Below are 19,343 nucleotides of genomic sequence, written 5' to 3' on the forward strand. Positions count from 1 at the left end.
CTAAGGCCCAATATTGGCATATATCGTGTAATTCTTTACTATCAAAGTCTATGTCCTTTTCCGTCACTCTATACCCATCAAATCAGCTAGTCCCTGCTGCCATATCCTTTAAATAATGCTGTTTCCCAAATGATTCTTAATCTGACAACCTCTTGAACTATGAGTCTTAACTAATTTGTTAATATTTTATTACACTTGTACTACTTCTTGAAAGCACAAGAACTCACAGAATTTCAGCCTTTTTGGACTGAAACAAAAATGCATCCTGGTCAAATTAATCCTCTCCTTACGAAGATCCCTCAATCCTTTCTTCTCAACAGAGTTTCATAAGAGGCCTAGGGAAATACATTGTTCTACAATCACATGAAATAATTCACCTGATTTCTCCCAGAAGTTGGAAAAGCTGAATGCTAAAAAGGCAATGCAAGCTCCAGAATACCAGATAATAGCAAATGTGAACTCTTACCAGATTTTGATGTTGATGCAGAAACGGTTGCACTGGTGCTACTGGTTTGATTATCATTTTCTGAAATAAACACAGAAAGAATCATATTACTTTTGCAACCTTCCAGATCAATTTAACACTACACAGGCATATAAGGCAGAGAGCAGCAAGGACCTCCTTGGAAAATCAAGTTCAAAAGCCTATTAGCAGAAGCAACCAAACCATACGACTCTGCTAGCAATCTTTCAAGCTGTATGCTAAGTCTCTTAGTTTTGCCCTCACTGTTGTAATGGGGAGCATCTGCTATGGCCTTTCTCCTTGGACCGTCGGTTGTTTTCCAGCAGGCAATGAAAGGTTTTTTTGCTAGCTCCTCCTTTCCTTGAGCACAACCATGGCTGCTCTGGGTCTTCAGGGTGAAGGATTAACTAAAATAACTGGCTTCAGGAGTAAGCACCCTTTCTCCTGCCTTGGAGGAACAAAACTGTACTGGCTCCTTGGCTAGTACAAACACTTCAGGAGCAGTTTTCAGCATCACCCTCATCCTTATATGTGAGGGAAATAGAATTCCCAGAACATGGATTGGGTAGCACCAGGTTGAGGAATGACTGACTTTCCCCACTGCCCTCAAGGCAGTGCTCCAGCTGTTGTGATTTTACTGCAGTAAATGATGCCAGTCATAAAAATCCTAGGTCTAGCTAGTAGGCAAAAGTCGCCAATATTACAAAACAAACAAACTGACAACCCCCTCGCTCCAAACCAAAAGCAAAATAATTTCTATATCTTCTGGTTGTGCTGAAAAGTTGTAGCAGCATAACTCAACTAAAAGTTTTGGCTTCAAATAAGATTTCCAGTTTTATTGCTTGGTGTTCATATTTTTCCACTAAAAGAAGTTAGGGGGTGAAAAAATTACACTGCATCAGAAACAGTGGCATTTCTTAATGATTTTACACTGCTGTGAGCCAAGGGTGGGCACATTTGCGAAGGAAGAGATCAGCTCTGTGACTGAATGGGAGAGCAAAATGGCACAGACTAATCCCCTAGTGTTTTCAGGTTTGCAGCGTGACATCCTGTCATGCTGCATTAGCATGCTGTAATACAGACATTGCAAAACTGAGTCAGGACAGCATGTCACTATTCTTGTGTGACTTCATTCATGGTAATATCTGCTGGCATTCTCTCTTTTTTTGGCTACAGGGCGAACAGCCAGCTTTGTTCCCTTTGCTCAGCATGCTGTGCTCCAATTAAGATTTCACAAGCATCACCGGAGGCCTGCCAGAGTCACAGATCTAACCTGGAAAAAACATAATACATAATACAATCACAGGAGCTCTGCAGGCACATATTAAGGTCTAGTCAGAACCACCCTTACAATTCCTCTTCAAGCAGTGTAAGATGTTATCAGCCTTCTTGGCACCTAATGGGTCACAGCTGGGAAGTTGCTCCTTCCCAGAGAGGCCAACTTTCTTGGGTATCTTTTCTAGGTATGCTGCTGCCTTTGTAATGGCTCACACGCTGGCCCAGTCTGATGTGGGCATATCCCATATCAAATGAAATCAGTTCCCTATGGGCCTGCTGCTGTTCCAGCCCTATTCCCCAGGGCATATGACTACAGCCAGGCTATGCACAGCCTCTTGCACACTGTATCTAAAATACGTTTTTTCTTGCCATTTAGTTAACCAGTCAGAATAATGCTTCATAACCCACACTTGAAATACTTCGAAAATAAAATTAGTCCAAATAGACCAAAAAGCAATCTTGTTTTCTAAACAATGAGCATTTTTCTGTCTCTTCATTCTCCTTACAAGCTGCTGACAAAGCTCCTGTAATTCCCCATGCCACAAGGCCACAGCACAAAACCAGAATGTTTTTTCAACAGTGCCTACATTTCATATGGTTTGTTATAACATCTCTCAGTAACTACCACGTCTGTAACACCAGCTAAACGCACTAGCTGGCCAATTGGCTCATTCCCTAACTCACTCTTTCCCTAACTCAGCATGACTTTGCATTGCAATACTTAGATTATTCATCCTTTAAAGGCGTTCCATTTAATAACCATGCTGATAGGCTGAGATTTCCTCAAAACTAAAATAATGAGAGTTTAGGTCACAATTTGTTAATTTTATCACAGGTTAGAGATAAACTAAGGTAAATTTGATTAGCAGAGTAGAATAAAGTAGAGTTTCATGAATTGTTTTCTTAAAATGGTATAATTAATAATGGATAATTAAGTATACTTTGAAAACAAACTGAAAGCAACATGCAAAAATGCTTAAAACTTGCCAGGATTTGGGGGGGGGGGGGGGGGGGGGTGGGGATTGATTAAAAGAAGCGATAGAATTGGTGGCTTATTATGCCTTTATTTGCAATGTTGACTTGTGACTAAGGAGAATCCAATGGGGGATAAAAGCAAAAGATCAAAAATAATTGAGAACATTATAATGTCTGGCCCATTAGAGTTTTGGGCCAGACAAAGACATTGCTAGACAAAGAGAGAGATGGAAAGATTAATTTTTCTGCTCGCGTCAGGTTGGCTGCAGCCTCAAATGACAGACAACCAAGTAAGGTTACAGCAGCATGGCTTTTGGCAAATTTAGATGCAGTGATCCCTTTGAATCAAGAGTACTTTGATGTACTCTGATTTGGGAGTAGCCAAAATCTAGTCAGCAATCCACACACATACCTCTCCCACTTGTCATGCTTACTGGCAATAAACTCAGTAAAAAGAGTGTAGGTAGACCTGTGATGTAGCACCCCTGTATCTGGAGAACATGCACAGAGCTAAAAGGTGCTCAGCTGCGACACTGGGCTGAATAAAGGGATGGTGGTGGTAAAATCCAAAAAGAAAAAAGAAGAGAGTCTAAAAGTAGATAACAAGGCAAGAAGAAATCAGAACTGGGAGTGAGATAACAATATAGGAAGAAGTTGAGAGAGGAAGGACAGGAACCGCCAGAGGCAGTAAGACAATAAGTGTGGCAGGGAAAAATAAGAAAGAATTAAGAGCTTGAAAAACATTTGACCCATGGCCACAAGGCCAGATTGAAAAAAAGAGTAACCGGTGGGTTTTTGTTTTGTTTCTGTTCTGGTTTTTTTCTTTCTTTCAGGTTCAAAGAATTTCCCTTTGTCATCTTTTCTGTCTTGGATTTAAATGGTACATTTGTTCTAAAATTAAAGCAACAGTACAGTCATCTGTATCTGGGCTTCGGACATGATTTTGAAATGAACAGACTGAAACACTCACTGCACTTACTTTCTTTTTTAAAATTCATGAGTCCCTGAACTCAGGCAGGGCTGTCCAACAGCCACAGTTGTCCTCAAACTGCAGCTATTGGTGTAGACTTTGGTCTCCAAGGTCTGAAAGCTTGGAGTTTTCATCATTTCTTTCCTCTCATTATTTTTACCTTTACACTGGGAAGACTGAGATAAGCGGGTTTTGACCTTGTGTTAATTAGGTGCCTGTTACTGCTATTATCAAGACCAAAAAAAAAAAAAAAGGCAGAAATGACTGCATGATATTACATAAGCAGTTCTGTTTATACACTATAGGATACAAACCACTAAGTTTAAAATACCACATGAAACAGCTAATACAAAATGAATGCCAAAAAGTCAAAACAGAAACAATTTTAAAGATGAATAGATTGTTCAAAATATATATTAATTTTTTTCATTACATGAATTACTGAATTTAAATGCTGTCCAATTTGACATCAGTATCTGATTTTGTAAAGAAACTATTTTTGTGGAAAAGTCTCTATCATTACAGAAATAGTGAGTGAAATGGCCTGTTTGACATTTTTCACTTGCCCTTGCACTAGGTAGGCAGGAACAGATGTTCATGTTAAAATCCCTCATTTGGATGAGCACTGGTTAGGCCACAGCTGAAGTACTTGGTACAGCTTTGGAAGGGTGTTGAGAAGGGTGTGGATGCACAGAAGGGGGTGTTAATGGAGAACCATAAAAATCATCAGGAGTCTAGAAAAATCTCTCAGGAAGAACTACAAAAATTGCATTTGATTAGCCCAGAGAGGGAAAGATTAATGGACGGCATGATTGATAACAGCACTGAAGCAGTTGAGGGGCTGCAACAAAGGCAGAGGAAAAAACTTCTCATTTCATCCACTGAGGATGAAACTAGAGACAATGGACAAGGGAAATTTGGACTAGAAACTTTATATTTTTTTCAGTGCCTGTATCAAACTGATGGCGTAACAGACAGAAGCTAGTATTTTAACCAGTTTCCTGATGAGGATGTAAGATATTCCCACTCACAACCAGACCAATATCAAAAGGCTGTAGCAATTACTGAAGAGGTATCCTGAGGAAACCTGTACATGTTAATTTCCTGCTTTGAAGCTATAAAGCAGAATCTACAGGTGGCAGTGTTATATTATGTTTGTTTATTGTATGATTATATTATAGTTGTGTGTGTGACCCTGGGCCTTTACAATTATACACAAGTCATGGAAAAGTCAAAGTTGCTTTCTTGCTTTCTGTCTTTCCGCACCATCAGAAATAAATAGTGATCTTTTTTCAGGAAGCAAATGATAATTCTGCCAGCCCCCAGGACCAGGATAGAGCCTCCTGTAACAGCTTCTCTAGCATTATCCGTGGGAAGACTGTACACTTCATCTGACGTCTTGTCCTTTCTGGAGAAAGTTATAGCTGTCCTTGTGAGAAAAGCTGGTACTGATATTCTCAGATTTCCCAATAAATAGCTGCTGCCTGACAGTGCACACAACATGTTTACTCTTACCTTGGAGCTCTGTTGTCTGTTATGTTTTTCATTTTCATTTATTGCTGCTTCATCTCTTCATTCCCTTATCTGATCTTTCCCCAGGCTCAGTGTAGTTCTTACACTTCTCTTATTTCTGTTTTCACTCCTCACCCATCTTTCTTTCCCAGTTCATGAACTTCTACCCTAAACCTTGAGATAAATTCCTTTTTTTTCTTTTGCAGTGCATTTCTGTGTAAAGGCTCATATAGCCCCTAAAAAAAAAAAAAAAGGTTTGCCTAGATGAGTAACTCATCTCCCATCAACCAGTCATTGCACAAACACCCCTCCCATTTTCAGAGAGGAAAAACAAGTCTTAGGCACTGCTCAAACCCTACTCAAGCCCTCCAAACAGAGCTCAAGTGCACCTGAATACATTAAGCTAAAGATCAAACTTAAGGTTTAATTCCTGATGTAGAAATAGGCCTTCTACCTGGTGAGGCCGAGCCTTCATTGCTCTTTGGCTTTCCTCCTAAGTAACATTTTGTGGAGGGTTAGGTTGCACTTCCAGCTGAGGGGGAGAAGGCAAAGTGCTACAAGCAGTGTTTGGGAAACCCAGGCTCAGTTTCCTCCACAGCTTTAGGGTAATATTCTGCCAAGGCACATATAAAGGTGCTTTAAAGTAGCTGCCACTGATGATTATGACTGGTTTGTAATGATATGGTGCTAGTTTTCCAAGGATCTGCCCAGCTTCCTGCATGTCTGTGGCATCCATGCTGCAGTACTGTGCTACCATAAATAGTGTGTGAGCTTGCCAGTTTACAGCTTTCGTGGATATATCATCACAAATAAGATAAATGGCTACAGCTATGGAGTAAAGTTTACTCCATCCCACCTGGAAAGTCTATGTGGAACAATACAGTTTAATTAGTTTAGATGGAGCTTCTGGAACTTAATCTGCCTCATTCAGATCACTTTGGGTGTTTCTATGCATTTTGCCACATAGACACTCCGTGTCCCATTTTCCAGCTGCTAAAAGAGGAAAATAGTATGTTCTTATTTTCTGGAGGACTACAAACTGCATCACACAATGGCACCACATGCTAGCATTAATGGAGTTACGCAAGAAATGGAGATATTTGCAGGTCAAGATCTCAAATGCATCTGCAGTTTTCATCATTTGCATCTTCCAGAATAATAATACGGACACGAGCTGCAACTTGTTTTGCATTTGCAACTGATCTCAGCTTTCTCAACATTTTTCTTTGTCTGGAGCATGAGTTCAATGCAGAATCAACCCTCTGAAAATACTGCAGAAAGCTGTAAAGTAGGACAGATCGAGGAATGGGATTAATTTTAGGTAACTGTTGTTATTTCAGTCCTCCCCCTGCATTTCTTTGGTTTATTTTATTTCCACTACATACAGCTTTCTTCCCACCATGTTATAATTGCACAAATAAGAGCTACCTAATACCAAGAAAAACACATTGCTAGGAAATCTGCAGGTTCAAGAGAGGAATGTTTCTTAGAGCAGAGGGCTTTACGTACAATGTTTTGATAAATCTTATGAGCAGTGGTCCCTTTAGTACTTTCAATTTCACCTGAAGTATTTTGTTAAGACTGAAATCGTGACATAAAACTTCCAAAAAAATCAACAGTGCTGAATTGTGGTCATAGGTTAGTCAGTGGTTGGATAAAAATTACTAACCCATGCTATGCAAGTTATTTAGAAAACCAGTAAGCACTGCAAAAAACTCCTTCAGGAAGCATAGGTGCTTCCAGATCACAAGACCGTCTATTCGGGTTGTACTACTAGGCTGGGCTTAAGTGCAATTTTAACGGTATTGTTCGAAACCATCAATTCCTTTCTTCCTATTCAAAACCTCAAAGCTCACAAACACAAAATCTATAAATTAAACATGTTAGAATTAAAAAAAAACCCCCATCATGTTAAAAACCTGTAAATATTTTGCTCTAAAAGAACTAATTTGATAAAAGTAATACCTTTTCTAGTACATTTAATCCCTAGGGACTTGTGTTTTACATCTTAAATCAAGGTTCAGAAGTACTCTAGTGAATGGCTGGAGCTGATAACAGTGCGTAGTAAAGGATGTTAATTTAAACAAAGCCATTTGCAAACTTCATGAATCTGAAGCAAACTCAAACAAAAATACAGAACCTTCATGTCTTCATAATACTTCACTTGCTAAAGCATGGCATGTCTCACACATACATTCATATGTGTTTGTGATAGTATCTACATGTAACAATTCACTCTGTGACAGCATTCGGTTAAAGAAAACCTGAATCCCTAACAACAGTCCCATGCTGGATCACTGCCACTACAGTATCATCACGAGTCAGGATTGCAAAGTGTTTTTACAGTCTGGTCAGATAATGCTTTAGCGCTTCTGCAAATGTTCTTAATGCAGCCTTCTGCAACATAAGCCACTTTCCTCCTCAGGATTTCCTCCATTGTGAATATCTTACAACAGCAACTGGAAGGACTATGTGCATCCTGAACAAAGTTACACTGGTCATGTTTAACTTGAACCCCTGTAAGATGTAGTCAGATACTACAAGCAATGCTAAAAACTGCAAGGCAGGGGGAAAGGCCACGTTCTTTGCTTCCTGATGCCAACCAGCTGGAACTCTGTAGCTCCCACTGCCTATGGAGGTGGGAAACCACCTCCCGTTGGTCAAGCTGTTACCTTCCTTTCAGTCACAGCTCTTTAGCAGCAAACTGAAAATATACTATTATAAATCCTACATGTTGAGGTCTTAAATTTAAGTTCAACTTTCTACTTCTCCACTGTAGCTCCTGGTCCTGGTTTGAAGGCTGGTGTCACAGGACAGAGATGACTTCCTATAAAACGGTGAGAAGAAACATGGGCAGGAGCATGGGGGAAGACACCAAGGCAGGAATGAGAAGCTCCCGGCTCAGAAGGGCACAGCGCTCTCCCTGCAGAAAGCAAAAGTAGCTGAGAACAGAGAGGGAAGTGAAAGCATAAATGCAAAAGCCCTGTAGCTGGAAAGGGAGACAGGGACAGGGCTGCTCCTGCGTGGCCTGAGAACAGGCAGCAGCAACTGCGGCAATACGGGACTTGGGCTCTGCAGAGGAAATGCAAACCAGGTACACTGGTGGCACCCAACAGTCAGTGACCCAACACCAACCACTAGCAGAGAATTACTAATTCCCCAAGCAAACAGCGCTGTTTCCACTCAGCAAAGAGCTGCTGCACTGGGAGCCACCACACAGAGAAATACTGAAAAAGCAGCTGCCAAGGACCAGCCTCAGCTAAAATGGCTGTATGTTGTTGAGGGCTCCCCCTCAACAAAAACAGTAATGAGAGGGGTTGGATGAGTGCGCCATATTTTATTGAGTATCTGAAACAATGCAAGCACAGCATGCTTTGCCTCTCTCCATGTGTGGACATAGAAATTTGGCTACTTACCAGCCAGTTTCATGGTTTCTTTTACTGACCCAGAAGAAATGCCGTTTCCCTATCAAGGGCTTTTAATCATAAGCTTTCCCAGTGCACTTTCTGCTTCTATGTGAAGCTTGGTGGGTATCTTTATTACTGTGTACTACAGAGGGATGAACACATTGTTTGCACTCCATAAAATAATACATGTGCTCAGCATGCTCATCAGCACTCCAGCCTGCCTTGGACAATGGCTCCAAGGTCTGCACTTCTCTTTATTTAAACCTGTTAAACCTATTTAATAGGTTTTAATTAAAGCCTTTAAAGCTATTTAAAGCACCAGATTGTCACCCTTTGATGGTGATATATTTGTCCATCCACGTGTAAGATAAAAGGTAGGAGTTACCAAGGGTTATTTTATAGTATGAAAAACAAACTGCCACCTCCCTTGTGTTAGTCATGCTAAATCAATTTTTAAAATGTCTTTAATGGGTGCAGTTTTATATAGAAAGAGCTTTTTACATATTGTGCATTGCTGAGTAGAAAAAGAAAGAAAGGAGAGCCCCTTCCACTGCAACAGGAAAGAACAGGAACGTTGGTGTAAGTCACCCACACCCATAAGGCAGAGAGAAAACTATGTCCTTCTGTGGGTAATGCTTACAATGTTTTTTCCTTACCATGCTATTTGCAAGCCTATTTTTGTTTCCCAGGAAAGCATGTGTTTGGGTAGGGCAGATATAAAACAGCCAGAGGGGAAGCTAAGACCAGGTCAATCGGTAGCTCTCCTTTGCAGCATGCTGCAGCAGCTAGTGAAATCACAGTGCTGCCCTATGTTTGTGATCCAAATGCATCTCCAGCAACATGACTAATCGTATAATTCAGGAAAGGGTCACTGCAGTGTCTGCTATAATGTATTTATTTTTAGCACATCCGGGATCAGCCTAGACACCCATTTCAGCCACACCCGCCCATGCCACCCTGTTCCTGACAAAGCTCTGCAAGCCTCTGGAGCATCGAAATCCTGTTCCTATCAGAAAAAGTAATCTTTTCCACACTGCCTAGAACAAAGGTTCAACGGTACAGGATATCCCAAAGTGAGAGCCCAAAATGGTTTGTGCAAGCCCAAAGTGGAGTACAGTCTCATTGGAGTTATATTATATGCAAGGATGAAGGATATATTTTAAAATATCTGATTTCTGTGACTGGCACATATAGCTGATGAAAACCTCCTTGTCTGTGAGTATCATGCCACACTGATTGAATGCTGATGTTATTTTGAATTTCTACCAATCTGATAAGACTGCTAAGCTCAGATGCAAAACTGAAATGCTTTTCTCACATGCTTTCTGTTCCAAAGCATTCCTATTAAAAAATCCAAAGTTGTTACTAGGAGAGCACTTGAAGCAGAGGGTCAGCAAGGAGCAGCTACACTGTCAAAGAGCAGTAGGAACTGCTGTGATAGCTGCTCCAGCACCTGCGCTGATAGCCAGCTTCCCAGTGGAGCAGAACGCAGACCATATTCAGGATGCTCAGGCCTGTCAAAACCCCGGGTCCCAGTCAGCACACTGGGAAGTCATGGTGAGCTGGGAACTGATCATCTCATGCTGGTTAACAGCTATAGACATCACTTGTACTTTTATTGGCCATTAGTATAATTTTATTTCCCATGACAATTAAAACTGTTGGCCATTCCTACTCAAACCCTTCTGCTCTTCTTCTGCCTTGACCATTTCTTCCACAAATGACCAGCCCCCATTTTCCATTTTGTACCTGAAAACAGTATTTTCTGCCAGTTCTTGGAACTGCAAGGTGAAAGCAACTAGGGGGGAAGCAGACAGTGCACTACAAGAAAGTGACACTAAGCCAATGAGATAAATTGTGCACTAGTTTACCTAAATGCGATAGCATTAAGACACACTAGTCATGACTCCATTAGCACAGGGAATGGCATGCAAAGGGAAATAATGGATTCCTCCACAGCTATTTGAACTAGACACATAAAATGTGCAGAGAACCAAAATACAGCCCTGCACCAGGAAGATTTTTGCCTCTAATACCTGTGCTGTGTCCTTCCCTTGCTATCATTGGCACATCTTGGGGATCTGTTTGGCATAAATCTGTAATAAGTTCTTCCTCTGTTACACACTGAAAACTACTCTAGCAAGTTGTTGCAAGTGAAGCCAAACAGTTTGATAAATACATTCACTGCTTTTGGAACCATAGCAAATATATTAATACACTACTCTTATAAAGGAAAACCTTTCCTAAAGAAAACTTAAAGCTACTCTACTGTAATAGCCTTTCTGAGCAGCCAGCTTTTGGTATTGACTACATTTCCAAGATCTATGTGTTTTGTGCCAAAGCAGAGTTAAATGCCACAGGATGTCCAGAAAGCTTCATAATTGAAAGAGTTCTGCAGTTTTCAGAAAGATATTTTAACAGTCCTGTGCAGAAATGAGTAACTACAATCAAATCGCTGGCTCCAAACATTTCTTTTAACAGACCACAGACTTATGCCTTTACAACCATCTGTAGGAGTCAAGGGGAAATGAGGTTTGGACAACTTGATAGGAGGTTCAGAGAGTTTGTAATTTCCTGGGGGAAGGAGGGTGAAAGCACCGAAATTTTGGCTTTCAGGGACTTTGAATGGCAGTGGAAGAATTAGCCATGTGTCCTGTCCAAAATTGACTGTCTTTACGTGACATGAAATGGGGCATTTGGGGGTGAAAACATTTGAATTTCTCATTTTTTGCCAAAGCAATCCTCAACTTTTCACCATTTCACCCAACAATGTTTGGTGATATTTTTGTTTCCACAGCATTTGAATGAGTTTGCAAACACTGATATTTACACCATCTACATTGCTGTGATATATAACCTATGCTGAGATGAGGAGGGGTGATTAATCTGTCAAAGAAAGATGATTTCAGACTGTCCTCACACTGGGATAGATAGCACCACCCACATTAACATTTATAAGGTAATCAACACTGTATTTCAAATAAAGCCTAGACTTGACGTTGAGCATGTGAAGAAGTAGAAAAACTAGTAAAAAATGAAGGAATATGTGGGGCTCTGATCAGTTCAAATAATTACCATGCAATGAAAATATGCCTCAACAAATCAGTAAGGTATTTTATAGGGGAAAATAATGAGAATCCTTGTCCAGGAAGGTAAGTAAATCTCCTGGCGCTGTTTTCCTCAGACTAACTAAAATCCAAAGCTTTTGCCATTATGATCAGTTGTTGCCTCAAACGCAAAATCTGTCAAGCCCAAATATGACATTAATCTCCTGCTAAAGATTATGAAAGAAGAAATCTGTAGGAAGCATAAATATTTCATTAATATAATCAGGGATTTAATTGATTTAACCCTAAAGTTTTGATTATACTGACACTCCTCACATCAAGTACTACACTAAAAAATCACGGCATTAAGACAAACTGAATGTGCTTTTTAGAACAATTACATATCTTATCAAAATCTTTGGACAGTAAGGCTGGTGTTGAGCTCCCATCCCAATAAAACACATGATTTTATTAGAGTGATAAGACAAGGCAGAAAGGTTACAGCAGATAAGTATGATGCAAAACTATGTGCCTCTTGCTCTGCAGTTTCAGCAACCTGAGATGTGTTGCTATCTACAACATGCAGCTAACACCCAGGAGCATGTTAGTGCCATTGGAAAAGAGAGGTTAAAAATTGTTGTAAAAATACTCTATTGATAACTGGGCTAGATTTTCACCTGTTCCACAGTCAGGCAAGCATCCACTTTCCATGTAAAAGCAGTCAGAAAATCCTTGCCCTGTTACTAGTTTGAAACATAACCTTTGGAGCATCAGCTAGTTAGTCTGGCCTGAAAGGGGCTGTTGCCTACCCTGGCTGCCAAGAAAAACAGTTATTTGGAATTAATTTGGAACCCCAAAGACCAGCTTCTAGTACGTGTGTAGGTGGCATCAGAGGGCTTGATACCTCCTTTCCACCTCTCCCGCAAGCAGACAATACCCCAGATAACACATCTGCTAAATTTTGTTCTCTTAGAGGCATTATATCAGCAAGTGATCACCAGAGCACAGCTTTCTCACAGGAGGAGGTATGTTCAGAAGGCACTGCATAGAGATGGCATCATATTAAATTGTGTCAAACCACTTTTTGTATTGCAGGTAGGTCTGGCTGATGCAGTGTACTGCTGTTAGGGCATCCAAGGAAGCACTTTCACAAGATGAAAGCTGAGGTATCACCACCCAGGTTCTGGGACAATGATGGTGGCTTACATGTCAGGACATGGCGTGACTCACGGTTTTGATTCTTTAAATCTAGGACAGCTATTTTAGAGTGCTAGCTGAAACCAAAAGTAAATGTTTGTCTTCTAGGGGAACCGGGTCTTTAATTCTTGACTTGTATTAGTAAATAACAGCTGCTACACACACAAATCCAACATTGTCTCTCTGTTTACAGAACTGCAAAATAAAGCCATTAAACAGTCTTCCTTGAGTTGTCTCAACAAAACAACACCCCACCCTCTTCATGAGGAACAAAAGTAATAAGGTTGGCTTCCCCATATGATTTTAAGTGGGGCCTTACTCATCTTAAGACTGTGAGGATAGCCTGGCTACCTAATCGTACCAGTTAAAAATACTTCCTCTTCTCTACATTAACAGTTTCTTAAAGATCAATTTTAATTTGTATTTTTGCAGGTTTTTCACACAGGACTCAGATATATAAACAATTGGAGACCAAATTCAAGGTCCTTTATTTTTTCTAAATAGAAAAATATCCACAAAACCAAACCAACCTCCTAATTTGTAAAGGAGTAGAAATTAATAAGAACTCTAGGTTTTAATCCAGATAAAAGACACAGCTAAATAAAAAAGAAAACATTCTGGTAAATTTTCAGGAGGCAACCATTTGTTGGCCATGTTATATGGCATTATGTATTCTCAGGTTTGAAGGAGAATGCTGCAGGAAACTTGCCCTTCAAATTCAGTTTCCATTTATTTTGGCTGCAGATCATGATCTCCTTATCAAGCAGGTATCAAGCCATCTGCTTCTATCCTCAGTAAATTTAGTAAACTTGCATTCAGGTTTGGGGCTAGAACAAGCAGTTTTCATCTGTCCAGTAATAAATACACCTTTAAAATCCATTTGGTAAAACTACCCCAATATTGGGAAGGTCTAATGAATGAAAGGAATGTGGCAGGGGGGTGGGGGGTGGGGGTGAGGAATTAAAATCTGTACAGGAATAAAAACTTAATTTAAGTCTACTGTAGGCTCCAGCACTACAATTTGATTTTTGAGAAAGCTAGTCCTGCAAACTGCTAGGAACTGCACAAACACCCAAAACACAGTTGTTTGGTTTGGTTTGTTTTCACAACCGGGAAACTCTCAAGGCATTCAAAGTTTGGGTTCAAGCAAGCTAAAGGTGTGAAAAAGCAGCTGGCTATCTAAAGCCTATTCACATTTCTCAAATTTTCATAGATGAGACAAGGATCCTTTTATGACAGTCTGTGCCTTGCTGGTCTCTCCCAGAGCACAGCCATGAATAACAACCCAGAATGAGGGGAGACCATGCTAAAAAGCTTTAACTGCTCAAAACAATTTAGTTAGTATTTAATTTTTAATGTGTATTTTTTAAAAGACTTCAAGATTTGAGAGCTGAGAACACAGAAGATGGAAAAGGAAAAGGCCATCCATCTTTCCTAGTTAACATGCAGAGTTCAGGCAGCTGCAAATGTATGTAATCACTAGAGGAGCCCTGGTTTAGAGGAACTTTTCTCAAGCTATCAGCCTGGGAGCCAGGATTCATCTGCTGTGTTGTAGGGTTGGGATGATGTCCCAGACTCTGCAGCATCCTCTTAACAGGAAAGGGGGCTGGGGAGCACGTAGCTTGGGGTTGATGCACAGTGTAATGGAACAGCTCCAAGTTGCTTCAGTGGCCTTTGGACCAAGCTCTCAATGCCAAGATCTGCTCCTACCTTTCCAAAATGGAAAGCATCCTTGTTTTGACAAGAACACTCTTGGAGAAAGGTACTGCTAGCTGTCAACAGGGGTCACTAATCAGACATTAATAAACCCACCCACTGTACATCTACAATGTGAGACAATATGTTCCAGCTCCTATATTTGAGTGCATGAATACATCCAGACTGATGCTAAGCAGAGAACATCCCCGCTCTTTTCTGCTATCATGTCTGCAAGAAAGAAACCTGGATGCCTGAGTAAGAAGGAAGCTGCAGTGTGCTGCAAGCACTGAGTGGTGGACATCTGCTATACTGCATAGCTATAGCCATGCTGTGCTACTACAAGGCCAAAGCATAAGAAGATGCAACCTCTAAGCACTTACATTATAAGCACTTGCCAATTCCTTTCCCCACATATTTTAGAAGAACAAACTTCCCCTTTAGACATTTTAAAATTACACCTTAATGCAGACTCAAGAGTATTTATATTACCATTGTTTGCCAATATATTTTTGGCCCATTCCAGCGCTGTCTGTTGTTTAAAGCTGGAAATGCTATGAAGCAACCCAGAAAGCATTTCTATTTGAGATATGTTTTGGAGCAGGTAAGAATAAAGGGCAATATGCCGGAAGGACTGAATACCTTGAGATGAGCATGAAAGAACTCCTGCCTTAAGCATGTCATTTAGCTCTCAAAGGGCTGAGAATAGCCTTGAGAAGAGGGACAAGTAGCCAGCAGGCTACTGGTCTCCACATCTGTGCATAACTGAGCCTTTAGAAATTTGCTGACAGAGGATAGAGCCCACCAAAACGTAAGGGACTTCTGAGGATGCAAGATCCCAAGATGAGTTAGAAAATTACCAAGAAAGCACTGCCAGCATACAGGCTGAAGACAAGGAATGAAATTTGGAAGCCCCACAGGGTACTTGGTATGTTCTTTGCTAACCACAATGGAAACATCCTTGTCCACTTCTGCATGATTTACAAAAGATACAAAGACAAGCAGCTTGTGTGTATTATGTGAAGAGGCTGCAAGCCCACACATCACTTGTCTTGGTAAGCTTTGCAGACAAACTACCCTAAAACCTGGGGGAGGGAGTATTAAAGTGCTGGGGTGTGATTTGACCTTCTCTAAATTTTACTGAGCATAATTTTAAAATACTAAAAGTGTTTCTAAGCAACTGCAGAAATGTCTTGCTGCTGTCTCCAATGCTCAAAAAAAAAAAAAAAGGAGACCGAGCATGAGGGAGACTGGTGTCAGCCTCCTTACCATCCGTCCCTCTCTTCAGATTATGAGATCCTGCTGCTACAACCCAGATGTCCAGGACACTTTATTGATCACAAACAGTGGAAATCCAAAGACTTTGGTCCAGCCTCATACAACAGACAACAAAACTGCTTCTGTCTTAACAGGTCAATGCATGGGGTAGACTGAAGGAAACTTGACCAGATTCTCTACTTTTTTTTTCACAAGGTAGATAGAGACATACTCTGATTTTTCCCACACATATTCTTCATTTTCTAAGGTGAATTCACCAACAGAATTTCACTACCATGTCTACCTTGCAATAAAGCATTAAAAAAAAAAGAAAGAAACAAAAAAAAACCCCAAGACAAAAAAACTTTTACAGAACCAAAGTTGTCCAGAGCAAATGTATCCTATATAAAATTTGCTTATTCACTGTTATCAGTTCTGCCCCATTCATATCATGCAGAGGAGGGAAAATCCTTTTTAAAGAAAGGATTGTATAAAATTGACAGAATTCCTCCCACCTTTGCATGTTGCTTTCTGATAAGCTTTATGGACTGTTGTGTGAAATATACTCCTTTTGATCCAACTCCGCTTTGCTTTTCAGAAGTTGTGAAATTAAAGGTTTGACAATGACAGGAAGGATATTTTTACTAGGAGTAGCAGACAGAGAATAAATAGTACCTCAACACAGACTTTTGGGGCTTGTACTTGTTTAACATAGTTTTAAAAGCAGTTCTTTCTGTGGCACTTTTATATTTTTAATCTCCTTCATTGATTTTTTCTTTCCCTAGCAGCAGTCATGAAGCTCCTCAGTCTGGGAGGAGTTAAAAGCAGAGGTATATTGAGCCCAATATAAACCCAAGCAATAGCATAAGGTACAGCACAAAAGACTTTTCCAGATTTTAACACATAATCTGAGCAAAAGTTGATTAACTTTTTAAGATCAGTTAATCTACTATTATAATTTTTCAAACTGCTGATTCATAAAATCCCTTACAGTCAATCAACAGACATTTGTAGAAGATTTGCGTAGAAGTATTCACACCAGAGGGCCAGCAAGTGAAAACACAGATAAAAAGCAAATTTGCCTTCAAAACTTTTGATAGATGTGATGATAGATTCTGGATCTTGTTACAGTTTCTTTCATCTTTTCAGGTTTTACTAGTTAATTCCACTTTAAAAGCATGATCTTTCAAAGCTGTGACCATATGAACACCACAAAGTTCGATTAAATCTGTGCATTTGAGAATCATTTAAAAAAGATATTGTACTCAGTAACTAATACTGGCTCTAGGCTTGCATCCCCCATTAATTGACACTCAATAAATGCTGTAAGCCCCTATATCTTTGCGGTAAAACTAAGATAATTTCTGAGAGATAGTTTGGCCAAACTGACTGCTGGCATAGTGCCACGGAAATCCATCAGGATAGATTTGATTTGAAGAGCAGTATTTGCAAAATCTGACAGACATTTTGCTTCCCCCCTTTAAGTCATCTCTACAAGAGATGCTTTATTTCAAAGAAGAGAAAGAGAGCACAAAGCCTTTGTAAATATACCTCTGCTTTTAACTCCTCCTAGACTGAGGAGCTTCATGACATCCAGAAAGAGAGCTGTCACAAAAATACAATGGTAGAAAAGTTTTTCACTGAACACACATAACTCAACTACCAGTTAGTACCTTCTTCTCCAACACACAGACTTTCAATCACTGAACTGCAAGGAAAAAACCCAGCATCCAGCTACTGACAGCTAAGCTTTTGCTCACAAAACACCCCACAGATGTGACAAGTATAGCCAAAAAAGTCAAAGAACCTACCTCCCACAGTGCAAACACAGAGTGCAGCTAAGAAGGCAATCCCTGGGAGCTTCATGCTTGGTAGTGGTGGTGGTAGTGCTGTCAGCTTTGCCTCACACAGCTGGTCAGGGAGTGCTCTCTCACTCTGAGGCAGGCCTTAATTACTCCATGGAAAAAGGTGTGTAGAGACTGTGCCTAGTCACTGCCCATTCCTGCTTATTTTGGGGACTTTGATAAAGAACAGGAGGAAACACAACATACTCCCTCTGGGAGTTCAGTACGGAGGAGATTTATTGTTTCAGTCCTTACAGGAACTCCTTTTCTTTGGCAGTGAACCGTGTTTTTGTTAATACATTATTTTGTTCTTCTTCGGCCATGAGGTCAGGAAGGTTTTTGAACAGAGGCAAATCTTTCTTTAGAATATGTTATACATCACCAACTTTTATACTGCAGCTGGGGATACTTTCAAAGGAGACGTTTATGAGCAGTTAGGGAGCCCAGGTAGTGGGGGATAACACAGCCAGGAATGGAGGAGTAAAACATGCAACAAGAGCCCTCACCCGCCTCTTCTTTGTGTTGTGTAAAGCAGCCTTGGCAAAAATCACAGCTGTTTCATGTTAAAGGCAGAGAGCGTGTCTCCCTGAGAGACCTGCCATCCTGCAACCAAGAGGATGTGAGGGGCCACCAGCACAGGGTGAGGAAATGACTCCATCAAGGTGCCCCAGCAGGGAGAGGCTCTGGGCTCCACAGAGTTAGGGCTGGAGAGTGTTGTCTTTTCCTCGTAATGAAAACTGGGTGCTTTCTTTTTCTTTCCTTTCCTTCCTTCTTTTTTTTTAATTTGAAAAGTTACAACTAGCCTTGACTGCATCTGCTCCATTAGTAATGGACTTTCTGCAGAGTGAGCCTCCTACCTGGGCTGTCTAATATTAAAGCCAGTGCAGAATTGCTCTCTTCTCCTCAGGACCCACTGGTCTGGGAAACTTTGGCGCCCCTCTTTCTCACAGCCATTTCTTGGGCTTCTGTGGGAGAAACCCGAGCAGAGCTCTAAAGTTAAAGGCTATCAAAACATCATCTTGTAATACTCTTGTGCTCTTTGCTTTAATGCTTCAAGGCAGCTAATGGCAATTAATCACAAAACTTTGACCACAGCAGGTGTGTAGTGCCGTATGTTTGCTTGTCTCCCTTTCTGTCCACTCTCAGGTAAACTTGACAGAAAAGTTGACCTCACAAACCGCCTGGCTCATTAAATAGTCAACCCCATTTATTGCAGTAATTAAGATTTTTTAATTTTTTTTTTTAATCCCCTCAGGACTCTTTCTCTCTATAAGGGGAATTTTTGGAGTGGCTTTTCATGCAGGAACTCCCAGGAGCTAAGTTACAGTGCTTCCAACAACAGTACTGTTTTATTCATGGGATGAGGAAAACAGCAGCAGCTCAGCGTCATGTGTGGAATAATTTTTGTTTAGTTAAAGAAATTGCATTTCTACAGCTTAAGGTTATGACATATCCTCTACCTATTGCAGGTGACAGAAGCTGGTGACCTGATCAGATATCTGATGGTAGACAATGAACTTCTGGCACTTCATTTGAACAAACTTAGGTATACACACCCATGAGAGAAGCAAATATGTAAGTTCTTCTTAGCAAGACTGTGTTTTCACCATCATTGGAAAGGATCACACAGTAATACAAACTTGACTCAGAGTAGAGGTGGGCCATACGATGACACTTTTGTCAAGTTGATAGGAGCAT

The 19,343-nt window shown here is 40.5% G+C and overlaps 1 protein-coding gene across 1 annotated transcript in view; it reads right to left on the reverse strand.

Moving 5' to 3' along the window:
• The window catches only part of EMCN (endomucin), a 54,444-nt gene extending 36,656 nt beyond the window's left edge, over positions 1–17,788 (reverse strand). The window contains exons 1-2 of the mRNA XM_030493397.1: positions 17,613–17,788; positions 467–526 (exon numbers count right to left, since the gene is read on the reverse strand). Of these exons, the coding sequence (XP_030349257.1) occupies positions 467–526; positions 17,613–17,667 (115 nt within the window). The 5' untranslated portion in view covers positions 17,668–17,788. The remainder of the gene's footprint in view (positions 1–466; positions 527–17,612) is intronic.
• Between the last annotated feature and the right edge of the window lie 1,555 nt (positions 17,789–19,343).

The sequence above is a fragment of the Strigops habroptila genome, chromosome 7 (assembly GCF_004027225.2).
Source record: "Strigops habroptila isolate Jane chromosome 7, bStrHab1.2.pri, whole genome shotgun sequence".
Lineage (NCBI taxonomy): Eukaryota > Metazoa > Chordata > Aves > Psittaciformes > Psittacidae > Strigops > Strigops habroptila.